We start from the raw sequence: 13,909 nt of genomic DNA on the forward strand, positions 1-13,909 counted from the left end.
AAAAAAATTTTTTTAACAAATAAATTATCGCAAAAAAAAATTAGAAAATTAAAAAAAAAAAATGTAATTTTTCAGAAATAATTTTTTGGAGCAAATTTATTTATAAAAAAAAATTATAATAGTGACAGCTAACTTAAAGTCATATTTGGTAAATTTTTTTTTTTGTTATTTACAATTTAACAACGCCAACTTGAAAATATATATATATAAAATTAGAAACTATCTGAAATATACATAGATATATCTATATACTACGTTATCTATTTCATCGATTTCACTATAGTCTGGCTACAGTCGCTGCTAAAAAAATCAGTAGGTGGAATACAACAATTTAAAGCGTACTTGTGTACATAATTTAATTTAACAAGTAAACAAAATTACTTTTATCTAATTAAACATTCTAAAATTAAAATATTTCTAATAATACATACTCAGACATTTAAGTTTCAAGACGATCTTGTTTAGTTAATCAAATTTCAATATCAAAGTAAATATCTACATGTGTATTTATTATTACAAAGTAAACTACTATCAATAAGTGTTGTTACAGTTATTAAAATAATATAAATATGTGATATTTATTTATTTATTTTTTTGTTCTTAATTCAAGATATAAAATAATATGCTGCAAAACAGCAAACATCCAATAGTTCTTTATTTAAAATAAAAAATACTTGAAAATAATTTTCTAAAATGCACAATTTTTGTTATTATTATTATTTTTTATTAATATTAAATTTAAAAAAAAAAAATCAGTCGGATATCTGCTATTTTTGACGTAATAATATAATTTTTTATTTTTTTTTAATAAATAAATTTGCTCCGAAAAATTATTTTTAAAAAATTGCACTTGTAATTTTTAAAATTTTCTACACGTGAAATTTTTTCTTTTATTTTTTTAAAAATAATTTTTCAATAAAAAAAAAAAATTCTAAAAGTTTTAAAATGTCGGTTAAATTAATTTTCATAAAATTTATTTATTAAAAAAATTGTTAAAATTATAAAACATGTGCTAAATTAATTTTTACTGTAATTAAAATAAAAAATGAATAAATTAAAAAAAGAAACTAATTTATATAAATAAAATAAAGCATTAATTTTATTTTATTTATATAATTTTTAATGATTTTTATATTATATAAAAAAGTACGTGAGTATAAGTACACATGTATGTACATGAAAATATTTAGTGTGTTTTAGTTTAGAAATGATTGCCCCCACTTCAGCTAGTTCCTCGAGCTCGAGATTCATGATGGCTGAAATGTCAGTTTGTTGAAGCTGGGATCGTGGGTGTACTTGTGTTCTTGTTCGTGTTCTTGTGTTGAATGTACAGTATAGCGTATACGCCATCAGCAAGCAGCATAACATAAGGGCAGTGGGAGCGGGAGTACGTGAAAATTTCAGTGTGTATATCTAGATGCCGTCATGGATGAAACTACAACTAATGGTATGTATGTCATTTTGTTAATATAAATAATATTTGTTTATTTTAAAAATTGTTTCATTGTTTAGTTAAATTATTTCAACAATACTGAATTTATTTTTTTTTCTTTACGGAACAATATTGTGATTTGTCAGGTCTTAAAATCCATTCTCTGATACATACTTGACATCGTCTGGATCATCTTGTGAGTAGTGAGTGATCGCGTGGGCGTCGTGTCCTTACAAGTCTGTTTCATCTCCACATTTTAAACCTTTTTATCATTTTACTGTCAACAATCCTGGCATTTAATAAATAAACTGTTGTATTGTGCTGTCAAACTGTGCTCTATAATTTCAGAACGTTTTTTTTTTTTTTTTTTTTTTTTTTTTTTTTTTTTCTTAGATTGTTACGATACTGTGATGACCATCCATTGTCGAAAGTGATTCATTATTTTTAGATTATTTTATTTTCTTTTACAAACGTCTTTCTGATAAACAGTGGCATTTAATGTTCAAATTCGGTAGTTGTTTATTTTTAGTCTTTTTAAATTATTATTATTATTATTAATGATGCTAAAGTTGACAGACAAAAATTTTTTTAGAATTTTTTTGTTATGAAATTAATAACACTGAAGTTGACAGATATTAAAAATTTTTTTGGAATTTTATAACAATTAAATTGTTAAAAAAAAATTAATTAAAAAGTTTCACATGTGAAAATTAATAAAAAAATTAAAAAAATTAACAGCTGACGGCTAACTTCAGTATTATTATTATTATCATCACCATAAATAATGATCCATCTATTTAATTAAATGATTTAGTTTTAACATGACTTTAGAAAGTTAACTAGATAGATTTTAGTTTTTTAATTATTTATTTTACTTTAAGATCCTGGAGGTGGAGAAGGCGGGGAAGGAGGAGGTAGTGGACCATTAATTTGTGCTGGATGTCTTAATGCTATTGAGGAAGATGAATTCATTCAAGCACTCAATCAAGAATGGCATATTGATTGTTTTCAGTAAGTATTATTTTTAAGTCATCTGTAATTATTATTTATTCATTCATTTACATAAAAGTTTGTACCTATACAAAGATTTTCTTATTTATTTATTTATTTATTTATTTATTTATTGAAGGTGTTCAGCCTGTGATGCTTCTTTATCGTCATGGTACTTTGAAAAAGATGGCCTACTATTTTGCAAAGATGATTACTGGGCAGCTTATGGAGAAGCTTGTCAAAGTTGTGGCCAAGTTATCACCGGACCAGTTATGTTGGCTGGAGATCACAAATTTCATCCAGAATGTTTTGCATGTAATTCATGTGGTGCATTTATTGGTGATGGTGAAAGCTATGCTTTAGTTGAAAGATCAAAACTTTATTGTGGAATTTGTTATAAACGACAAATGCAGCCACTTAATCGAACGGCCAACTATCCATTTGTTAGAAAGCCCCACAGTATAAGACTCGTAGAGATTCCTCCTGGTACTAAAAATTCTGAAAAACAGAGAGGAATTAAACTTACTTTGGATTCAACACCCAGTCCTCACAGCTGTGGATGTGGTCTACTCAGAATTTCCGAGTAAGTTTATTATTTTTAAATATTTTATTTAATTATTAAACTTTTATATATTTTGGATTAATATTTATTGACCGAAATAAAATAATTAACATTAATAAGTTTAACTTAGAGCTCTTAAATATTTATATAATAAACAAAAGTAGATAATGGATTATATTACATAATATAAAAATATAAATTAGATTATTTAATTATTTTTTAATATAAAAAAAGTCTTTGTAAAAAATTTATAAAGCACAAATTATGTGATACAAATAAAACCTATTTATTATTTATTTTACTTTTGCCATTTGGCTTTTTGCCTTGGCATTTAATTATGAATAAATAAATAAAAAAATTTTTAGAGAAATTAATATAAAAATTATTTTAAAAGATTGCTTTTAATTGCTTGTAATCAGAAAAAAAAAAATAAATATTTAAGAGTTCATTTAAAAAAAATTTTTTTTTGCATACTATCTATTGATCTCTTACTTACTTAAAAACTACAGGTTAGTGAGAAATGTACGCGGAAAGATGAGTAAACTGATGACCTCTGTGGTGGAGGTTCTATTTAGACTATGCTGCAGATTCTTTAATAATAGGTATTCATTGATGAATAAGTAAATAAGCACGAAATACTGCAATTTTATTCACGTAGAAATTATTATAGATAAATAGTTTTTTTTTTTTTAATAGGTGCATTTACTTCACACCAGTAGTTTATTTTATTTATTTATTTATTTTTACGATGAACTAAAAATGTAGATTTTTATATTTTTTTATTTAGCTTGTAAATTATAAATTTAAAAAAATTTACATGTGTGTCAATCGTATTATTTGAAATTAAAAATAAGATTAATAATTATTCATTTATTCTTTCAGGCTCAGTATGTCTGGAGATTTGATGTCTCTACATATAGGAGACAGAATACTGGAAATAAATGGAACTCCGGTAAAAGATAAATCTGTTGAGAGTATTGAAAATCTTATCCGATATTCTGACTCAGTGTTACAAGTAAGCAGCAAATTTATTTTTAAAAAGTATTTATTTGATCGATAACTCATTGATTAAATTTAATATTATTTAGTTAACGATTGAACACGATCCTGACGCGTTATCACGACGAAGCAATTTTTCTACGACTTCATCAGCTTTTCTTTCGACGGCGATCAATCCTCGAACGAGTCCAGAAAGTAGAGAGCGAATATTTAAGCGTCGAGACGAGGGATATATAAGTGGAAATCGGAGCCGTCAATTAAAAAGATCTAAGGATCCGTCGAATAAAGAACGTAGCAGTTCAATGTCAAGATTGTTGGATTGGTAATTATAAATAATTATTTTAATTAAAATTTTTATCAAAATTTTTTTTAATCTGACGACCTACGAAAGAGAAAAAAAATTAGAGTATATATTTGATAGCCATTTATTTTTTTATGTCGAAAGTGTCGTAAGCTGATTAAATCTGTCGCGTTGAATATTTGCAAAAAAAAAAATATAAATGATGAATTTTTTGTAGTATATAGAGATTGTCACCTGTCAAAACAGTTGATGAAGAAAAGACAATTGTTTTATTCATACCGTGTTTAATAAAGGAAAAAAAAAATTAGAAATTATAATACTATTAATTAATGAAGCAGTAAATTAAAAAAATTTAGTCTGCAATGCACACTTATTTTATTATTTTTAAGTTAATTTCATTCTTTTTTATTCTCAAACAAATTTCTATATTTATACTAAAGAGTATTTTATGATTTATCGTCATAATTATCATTCTTGTTTTTATATTGATTTAAATAAAGTGAAAATAACTCCTATAAAGTCACCATACCACGAACGATTGTTTTCAAAGCTCACATACTATTGTTACGAATCAAGAATTACAAATTAATTTATAATTTTTGTGAGAAAATCTAGAACAATAATATAAATTTTACTTATTTGCTAGAGTATTGTTTAGCTTACATGTCATTGGAATATGGAGACAAAGGTGTTGTTGTTTTGATTTTTAATTTATTAAATATTATTTCTCTTACAAGAATCTTAATTGAATAATTAGTTTTTCTGTTTTATTTGATGAAAGTAGGTTCTTTATACTTTTAAAGGGTTCAATAATTTCATTTCAAAATTATAAAATTTTTTTTTTCGGTTAATACGTTTAGATATAATTAATAATGAATATAAATATTTTGAGAATATTAAAAAAATACATGCATATGTAATATTTCATAAATTCATAAAATAATTTCATAAAATTAAATTAAAAAAATTTTTTTTCATAAAATTAAATTATATTAGCAGTATAGAAAAATGTCTCTAAGAGTAATTATTACTTTATTATTTAAAAAATTTTGATAATAAAAATAATTGCTCATATAATTAATAAAAAATAATTTACAGTACACCACTATCAAGCTCAACCTGCGATTTGAGTAGAACGAGATCATTCCGCGTGGAACCAAAAAGTCAACGAATTTTCCGTGCAAGTGATTTAGTAAAGGGTGAGCTGTTGGGTAAGGGTTTTTTTGGGCAAGTATATAAAGTAACGCATCGTGAAACCAACGAAATAATGGTACTAAAAGAGTTATACAGAGTAGATGAAGAAGCACAAAAAAATTTTCTTAAAGAAGTAGCAGTCCTTCGATCTTTGCATCACAACAATGTACTTCGTTTTATTGGTGTACTTTACAAAGAGAAAAAACTTCATCTTGTTACTGAGTACATCGCGGGTGGTACTTTAAGAGGACTACTTCATGATACGAATGTACCGTTGCCGTGGGAACAAAGAACGTCATTCGCTAAAGATATAGCTGCTGGTATGGCCTATCTTCACTCAATGAATATAATACACCGGGACCTGAATTCACATAATTGTCTTGTGCGAGAAGACAAAACCGTAGTTGTAGCCGATTTTGGGTTAGCGAGAATAATACAAAATGGTAATTCGTCTGATAAAAGACGATACAGTGGACCATCATCGGCTGACGGTGAGACAAAGTGTCCACGAAAAGAAAGAAAAAAACGTTACACTGTCGTGGGTAATCCCTATTGGATGGCACCAGAAATGATGAAAGGCAATAAGTACGATGAAAAAGTCGATATTTTTAGCTTCGGTATTGTCGTATGTGAAATAATTGGACGTGTTCAAGCGGACCCAGATTATCTTCCCCGTTCCTCTGATTTTGGATTGAATCAAAAAGTATTTAGAGAAAAGTTTTGTGCTAACTGTCCAGAAACTTTTTACATGATTGCTTTTTTGTGTTGTGATTTAAATCCAGACAAAAGACCACCATTTGAAGTTATGGAAGTTTGGTTAGAAGGTTTGGCAATGCATCTGTCTGTTGGTGCTCCTCTTTCACCAGATTTAGAGTCGGATATTCGGTATTACACTGGTCCCAGTCCGATTAGCAGTGAATCAACAACTCCGGAATCACTGGCACCGCAATTAAGACCCATTAAAGAAGGAACAGTGCATCAAGAAAAAAAGAGAAATTGTTGTGAAGACAGTACACTGGAGAGGGAAGTAGATGTTGTGACAACTCAAGAGTTTAAAGTACCAGAACCACCTAGAGAACGATATTCACGGCAAAATAGTCAGACTGATATTTCGAAAAACTCTGGAAAATTTTCTAATCAAAATTTACGATCCAAAGTTATTACTGCTGCTACTGCTGTTACTACTTCTACGACTGCTTCTAATGACAGTGAGTCGCCAAGTATTATTATTTCACCCGACTTGAGTGGTTTTAATGGCCGTTTTTTGAGAAATCAAACAAAGTTTAAGGACTGTAATCAAATTATTAAAACCACCGATGAAGTAATTGGCGATGAAAGTGACCGTAAAACTTTAAAAAATAAACCACCACTGGGAATTGAAGTTACTAAGTCTCCGGTAAAAGTTAAAGTACCTTTAATGGAAAAAATGCGATACGTTGGCAATATAAATACGCAGAGTAATTTTGAATTACCTACTGAACTAAGTAATGTTGACAATAAATATTCATACAAAGTTAATTCAGTAGTGAGTCCAAAAAATGTGGAAAAAAAATACGAATCTTTGGATAATTGTTCATTAAAAAATGACGAACAGAGTCCAATTGATAAGTCGTGGAAATCGCCAGAAGCAGGTGGCTTTGTTGGTACTTATTTTAAACAAATTAGTAAATTAAGAAATTCTATTGAAAAAAGCAATAAATCGGTCGGTCGGCAAAATAATAATAATGTTAACGCAACAGCGAGCAATGATGTCAAAAAAAAAGGTAAAGATACTGGTAAAACATCCGCAGGATCTTATCTAAGGCGGATGAAAATTTCACCGACAAAAGAGCAATCTAAAAATGCGTTTACCAGAGAAGAAGATGAACCGACGACAAATAATAAAGAATCATTTGAACAACAGGACGTTCAGTTAAAAGATAGTGATAGTAATAAGGATAATTTAATTTATAATGATTCGTTAAATGATTTAAATAATTTTCATAGTAAAGATAATAGTTGTTGTTGGTTAAAGAGACAAGACAGTGTTGCTTCGAGTATCGGTAGTATTTTATCCCGACACACGAGTCTTGCAGTATCAGATACACTTCCGTTGCGAAATTATCCTGAAAAAATTTCATGTCAACCTCCTTTTACAGAATTACTTTGTCGGCAAGATAGTTTTTGTTCTAATGATAGCACCTCTAAGGCTGATGAGTATTCAAGTTTAAATGACTTTGATATTAATAATATTGACAGTCATACTGAATCTAATGATAAAGAATTTTTTACAAACCAATCGATAAATAGTGATGATATGAAATTTGATTATACAAGTAATTTACAGTTATCATCATATCCACAAGTTAATTATACTGAATGTTATAAGAATAAACAAGTTGATTTATGTAGACAAGATAGTTTTAGCACAGACAGTGCTGTAGGAACAATGCGTAGTGATTTTTTTGATGATATTGACGTTGCTGAGTTACGTAAAAATGCTGAAGAACATGAAAATTGTTGTACAGCTGATAAATTTTCCCTACTAAATCGTAATGCTTCACCAATTGAAAGCACGGCATTGTAAACATATTTTAATAATATATTATATTTATATTGATTAGTATTATTAGTAATGAAAAAAAAAAAAAAAAAAAAAAAATGACACTGTATCGGTACGGCTGCCCAATTTTAAAACACAGTAACTGCTAAATTTTTATACATGATTTTTTTTAGTACTGTTGCATTTCTTATAATTTTTAACACTTTATTTCAAGTATTTTTTCTTAAAATTATTAAATTTTAATATTTTCTTAAATTGATATTTAAATATTTTCTACTCATAAATTAAATTTTCTATAAATTTGGCGCGTAAATTTTTTTTTTTTTTTTAAGAAAAATTTTTTAAAATCTCAAAATTGGCAATTATTGTTTTGAAATTAGGCAGCCGGGTATTTAATAATAAAAAACGTATTACTGATGTCAAATATGCTCTCAGCAATACAACAACAAGGGCCTTTTGAAGATTTTTTAAAAAATATATTAAATCTGTATTTTAATTATATATAAACAATATTGTCGATAAATTTAAATGCGAAAAATATTGAATTTTTTTACAATAATTAAAAATTGTATTTAAAAATATGAATCTCTAAGATTATAAAATTAAACCGAAGATTTCAGATTATTTTTTTCAATTTAAAAAATAACGTCCTGATGTAAAGCATTAAATGCTTACAAGGAATTTTATTAATAAAAGTATTAATTATTCGCTATAAGCATTCCATTTAAATGTTCTTGAAGAAATTTTATATAATTTAAAGACTAATAGCGCTTGCCAAAAAAAAAAAAAAAAAAAAAAAAAAAGGTAAATTTATAACCAAATGTATTTATCGTTGCATTCCTTGCCAACTACTATTGCATAATGCATTCCGAAAATAATATTCTTGCCTCATATCAATTAAAAAATTAATTATAAAGGAAAATTGTTAAAATACTGAATCTTCAAACGAAAGCATTCCATCCAATTTGATTGTTTATTTAATCAATCAAACTGTATACCAACAAGAATTTTCAATGAAAGTTTTAAATATTTATATAAATATATATATTTGAACTCGTAGAGTTTATGTAGATAATTATTGTATGTAGATTAATTGTTTGTTTAAAATTATATATTGTTGTTTGAGTAAAAGGATGAATTTTTATAACGCAATAAATAGCATTAAATATTTTATTTTATTTCATTGCTATTTTTATTTTACAAATGGCAATTTGTGTCAGTAAAATTTTCTATCGTTAGATTTAAAATGACAGAAAATAATTAATTGCTATGCACAATAAGTCATGTTGTATTAATGTCAAGTATTGAAATGAAATCGAAAAAAAAAATAATTCATTTAAATTAAGTACCGTAAGAATTTATTAATTTGTGTTAAAAAAAATTAAGTTATAAGTTATATAAGAAATATATATTGTAATATTATATACCTTTATTATTAATTTTTGTTTAGAAGCTGACAATATGGAAAATGCGTATATCTGTAACGTATAACGGCTACTTAGGAATTTAGAATTATTGTAACAAAACTATATTGCGATTTGTATAGTTAACATTAGTTTGTACATAGTTTGTATATAAATTTAAGACTCTACACATTCAAAACACTAATTTCGATACAACTACGCTAGCGTTTTCTACTTATACATATATGATTATTTTTTTTAACCAATAATAGGAAAGTGTATTTTTTTTTTTAATTTTTATTTTTTATTTTTTATTTTTTATTTTTTATTTTTTATTTGCATTCCAAGTATAAGAAAAAATGTATTTTTAATTTTTTATATTTTTATTTAAGTCAGTTCTGTCATTTTCTATCTTTGGATAAAAGTTTTACTTTTGGGCGATTAACTTTTGTGAAAGTTTTCGTTTTTAAAAAATTATTCATTTACAATTTTTTTTTTTTTTTTTATTTTTAAAAAATGTAATTTTTTTTAATCGGTGCATTAAAAAATTCGTCAATATTTTTAATTAATTAATTAATTGCGTACTTACGAATGGATTTGTTGTTCAAAAGGTTTAATTGAACAATTGAGAAAATGACTGTTAATAGCACATTGAAGGTACTATTGATAAGGTAATAATGTTTGTTATAATGTTAACAATATCTGATATATATTTTTTGCAGTATATTAAAATAAATATCTTTTCCATGCTAAAATAATAATTAAATAAATAATAATAATAATGATAATTATAATAAGTCAGTATACCTTCAATGTTATTTTCCGAAAATCACATAAACGTTAATTGTCTGTGATAGAGAGTGTTTTGAAATTGTCTGTATTATTAATATTATTTTTATTCACACGTAATTAATTATAAATTATAACAATCTTAAGTATTAGTTTATACAAATAAATATAATTAAATATGAATACTCATACCATGAACAAAAAAAAAATGTCAAATAATCTGTTATATTTCATTAGTTTAGAAATTTTTATGCAAATTTTTATATGAACATTAGTTTTCATCTCATTTTTAATAAATTTTATTTTTTAACATCAAAATATTTCATGCTAAAAATATTTCACTTGTTCTAAAAAAATTTTTTCTGTCTAAATTTAATATTGTATTAATAATTGGAATGAAAAGCAAAAAAATTATTATGATATAATTAATTATTTTGTGTGTGAAAAAAAAGGTTCAACAAAAATGTATTCATATATATATATATATATATTTACAAAAAGTGTAAATGATATAAAAAAAAAGATTATTATTTTTTCTCTTGTTGTTGAGACAACTGACTAGCTGCTGGAAAGATAGAAGAGATATACGTATTAGTACTGATTGATTGTAATATGAACAATAATAATTAATTAATGTGTAATAATAATATAATAATTTTCCGGAAAGTTTTACATGAAATAAATTAATCAATTTTTGTTTGACATTCCAAAAAAATGAATAAAATAATTTATCATCAATTTAATATTTTATTATATTTATTGTATATTAGATAGTACCTTTAAAATTAATATGTAGCAAAAATCACTGATCTAAATTTGTAGTAAGAAACAAATTATTCAAATTCTAAAAGTTTTTCTTAATATATTTATTTTTAATATATTAAAGAGTCAATTGAAAATATTTTGAAACATTTTTCCATCTAAATTAAATTTTTAAAGTGGAAATAAAATCTTTAGAGAAACCAAATAAAGTAAGCTTTACTGAAATCAGCAGACATTTGACAATTTGTCAAGTTTTTATTAAAAAAAAATTTTTTTTAAATTTACACATCTGCTAAATTAATTTTTATTAAAAAATGACATTAAAGTTAGCAGTCTTGGCTAGTTATTAATTTTTTTTTAAGAAAAAAATTGTTTTGAAAAATTACTTTTAAAAAAATTGAATTTTTAATTTTTTAAAATTACCACATGTCAATTTTTTTTTGCAATAATTTAATTGTTAAAAAAATTCTTAAAATTATTAAATGTCTGCTAAATAAATTTTCATTAAAAATTAATATTTTTTTTATAGGTTCTCACTTGATAAAGAAGAATTTTCGCTAACTCCGTAGTAAGTAAATAAAAACTGCGTAGAATAGAATATATAGCGCGTTGCTCATGACAGATTTTCTTGCGCTACCCACAAATATTACGTCACGTAATATTACTCACCTTAAAGTGACAGTTTAAATAAATTAAAACTCTAAAACTCTAGTGTTGCTTCTAACATCAAGGAATTGTTATTTTTGTTATTAAACACTTGATTGAAAAATGTCAGACCAAGGTTCAGATTCACCAATGAGCGGTGGAATCAAGAAAGTATCTGTCGATTCGCCAGAGGTTAAAAATTACGCTGAGCAAGGCTTGAGGAAATTGTCGTCTACCCATGGAGGCACTAATGAGCTCATTCTTACGGAAATCATTAGTGCAACTTATCAAACTGTTGCTGGATCATTACACAAAATTCATGTTAAGTACGGAGAAAGTAATTGTCCTAAAGGGCAATTCACCAAGGGAAGTACTCTAACGGAGAATAGTCCAATTAAAGAGTGTTTGATCAGCGTCTGGTCAAGACCTTGGATAAAGGAAAATCCCCTTGAGATTAACATTAAATTACTTCAAGATCAATGTTAACTTTTCAACGAGATAAACACATTGTAATACGTACGTACTTATTGAACGTTGATTATACTCAATAGAATGATGTCATTTGATATTTTATGACCACTGGCTCTTACAAAAATTAAATTAGCCGTTCTGAAAATTTTAATAAATTTTTATAATGGCTCTTTTTATTTTGTTAATTAACTACTAAATAACATTAATAAAATTTTATACTTTTAATATTGTATTTTGCTCTTCAAACTTAATATATTAATATAATAAGAGATTAAAGTTTATCGTATAGAGTTATCTGTTTGTGTACTTGTGATCATTTAAACTACTTTATATGAAGTATAAATCGCATATATTGCGACTTCAGTAACCTCGTCTTCTAAAAATTTATCTATCAGTAAAGGATAGCAGTGTGGATTCATTTGATATTAATTTTTAAAAGATAAATTATTCTTCAAGTAATTTTTACGTCTTACAATTTTTTTTTACACAGAAAATTCAAAGATTAAAAAATAAATTAGCTACTCCAAAAATATATGTCGTAAATTTTTTTTTTATTATTTTTAACATGCATATCTGGATAAAATTTTATTAATACTTATATTTAAAAAAATTTCCAATGTTGACAGATTAAAACACCGTTTCTTTCAATATAAATTATCTCGCGCGATATTTAAATGCAACATTAAAAAATAATTAGATTTTATTTGTTATAAAAAACTATTAAAAAATGTTTGCGCTCAAGTTTAAGTTAAAGTATTTTAAACATTTAATTTTAAAGTAAACATTTATCAAAACGATTGCTATTTATTCAATTTAATTATTTTTTATAAAATAAATAAATATAAATATAAATCTACTGAGATAGTAAGGTCAACAGATAATTGAAGTGATAATAGCTACATGGAAATTTTATATGGCCTAGTATTATATAGTAGAGCTAAGTTGTTGACGTAGGATAATATATACTACCGCGTAAACTCACTTGAGTGCAAACTTTCGTAGCAAACACAAGTTAAGCGAAAGTAAATCAAATAAAAAATATAAATTTATTTCTCACACACGTTTTATAATAAATACAATGTACAAAATCATATTAGTGTGTTCAATATTTGCAATAATTGCAACCGAAGCTGGGCGAAATGTCCCAGGAGGACCGCAATCAATTCCGATTGATTCTCCCGAAATTCAAGAGTACACAAAAAAAGGCTTGAAACAATTCTCGGCTACTTATGAAGGCGCCAACGAGCCAGTTGTTGCGGAAATTGTCAGTGCATCTCGTCAAACTGTTGCTGGATCACTTTATAAAATAAAAGTTAGATTTGGAGAGAGTAGTTGTCCAAAGGGCCAATTTACTGAGACATGTTTGTTAGTGGAAGATAGTCCGACCAAAGAGTGTGAGATTAAAATTTGGGAGCGACCTTGGATTCAAGAAAATCCTCTTGAAATTACTATCAAATGTGAATAGAGTCAAAAAAAATTTTTTGGGATTAGAATTTTGTAGAAAAATTGAGATTTTGCTAATTTTGTTTCACAAAAAATTTTCAATTAGACATTTACATTAAATAAATTTAATTTTGATTATTTGTAATATTGGATGAGATTTTTTAAAACATTATTTCTGAGAAAAAGCAGAAAATTACTAAAAAAAAAATTGATTTACTACTTAAATTAAAAATAAAATAAAAAATTTTTAATTTTAGAACAATTTTATTATTTCACGATTTTTCTTAATTTTCTTTTATCTTTATGAATGTAATTGATAGTAATTAGATAATTTTTAATATTTAATTGTGTTTTTAATAAATAAAGTTAAAAAATA

At 25.4% G+C, this 13,909-nt stretch overlaps 3 protein-coding genes across 5 annotated transcripts; all 3 read left to right on the forward strand.

The window, feature by feature from the left end:
• Positions 1 to 95: 95 nt before the first annotated feature.
• On the forward strand, positions 96 to 10,955 carry Limk1 (LIM domain kinase 1). Of its 3 annotated transcripts, none has more exons than XM_074241481.1 (8): positions 96 to 487; positions 1,191 to 1,447; positions 2,314 to 2,443; positions 2,562 to 3,005; positions 3,494 to 3,586; positions 3,867 to 3,999; positions 4,073 to 4,305; positions 5,383 to 10,955. In XM_074241481.1, exons 2-8 carry the CDS (start codon positions 1,426 to 1,428, stop codon positions 8,042 to 8,044), a joined length of 3,717 nt encoding a protein of 1,238 aa, XP_074097582.1. In that variant the 5' UTR covers positions 96 to 487; positions 1,191 to 1,425; the 3' UTR covers positions 8,045 to 10,955. The 3 variants fall into 3 exon arrangements, with proteins under 3 accessions (XP_074097582.1, XP_074097583.1, XP_074097584.1); XM_074241482.1 differs by having other exon boundaries at positions 96 to 367; XM_074241483.1 differs by lacking the exon at positions 3,494 to 3,586 and having other exon boundaries at positions 97 to 487.
• Positions 10,956 to 11,332: 377 nt separating this feature from the next.
• LOC141526456 (cystatin-like protein) lies at positions 11,333 to 12,371 on the forward strand. The gene has a single exon (XM_074241492.1). The coding sequence runs from the start codon at positions 11,743 to 11,745 to the stop codon at positions 12,103 to 12,105; it is 363 nt and encodes a 120-aa protein (XP_074097593.1). The 5' UTR covers positions 11,333 to 11,742; the 3' UTR covers positions 12,106 to 12,371.
• Positions 12,372 to 12,526: 155 nt separating this feature from the next.
• On the forward strand, positions 12,527 to 13,678 carry LOC141526455 (cystatin cpi-1-like). Its single transcript, XM_074241491.1, has one exon. It carries the CDS (start codon positions 13,169 to 13,171, stop codon positions 13,553 to 13,555), a length of 387 nt encoding a protein of 128 aa, XP_074097592.1. The 5' UTR covers positions 12,527 to 13,168; the 3' UTR covers positions 13,556 to 13,678.
• The last annotated feature ends 231 nt before the right edge of the window (positions 13,679 to 13,909 follow it).

Source organism: Cotesia typhae, unplaced genomic scaffold (assembly GCF_013202065.1).
Source record: "Cotesia typhae breed Kobodo isofemale line unplaced genomic scaffold, CoteBio_Ctyphae contig_33, whole genome shotgun sequence".
Taxonomy (NCBI): Eukaryota; Metazoa; Arthropoda; class Insecta; order Hymenoptera; family Braconidae; genus Cotesia; species Cotesia typhae.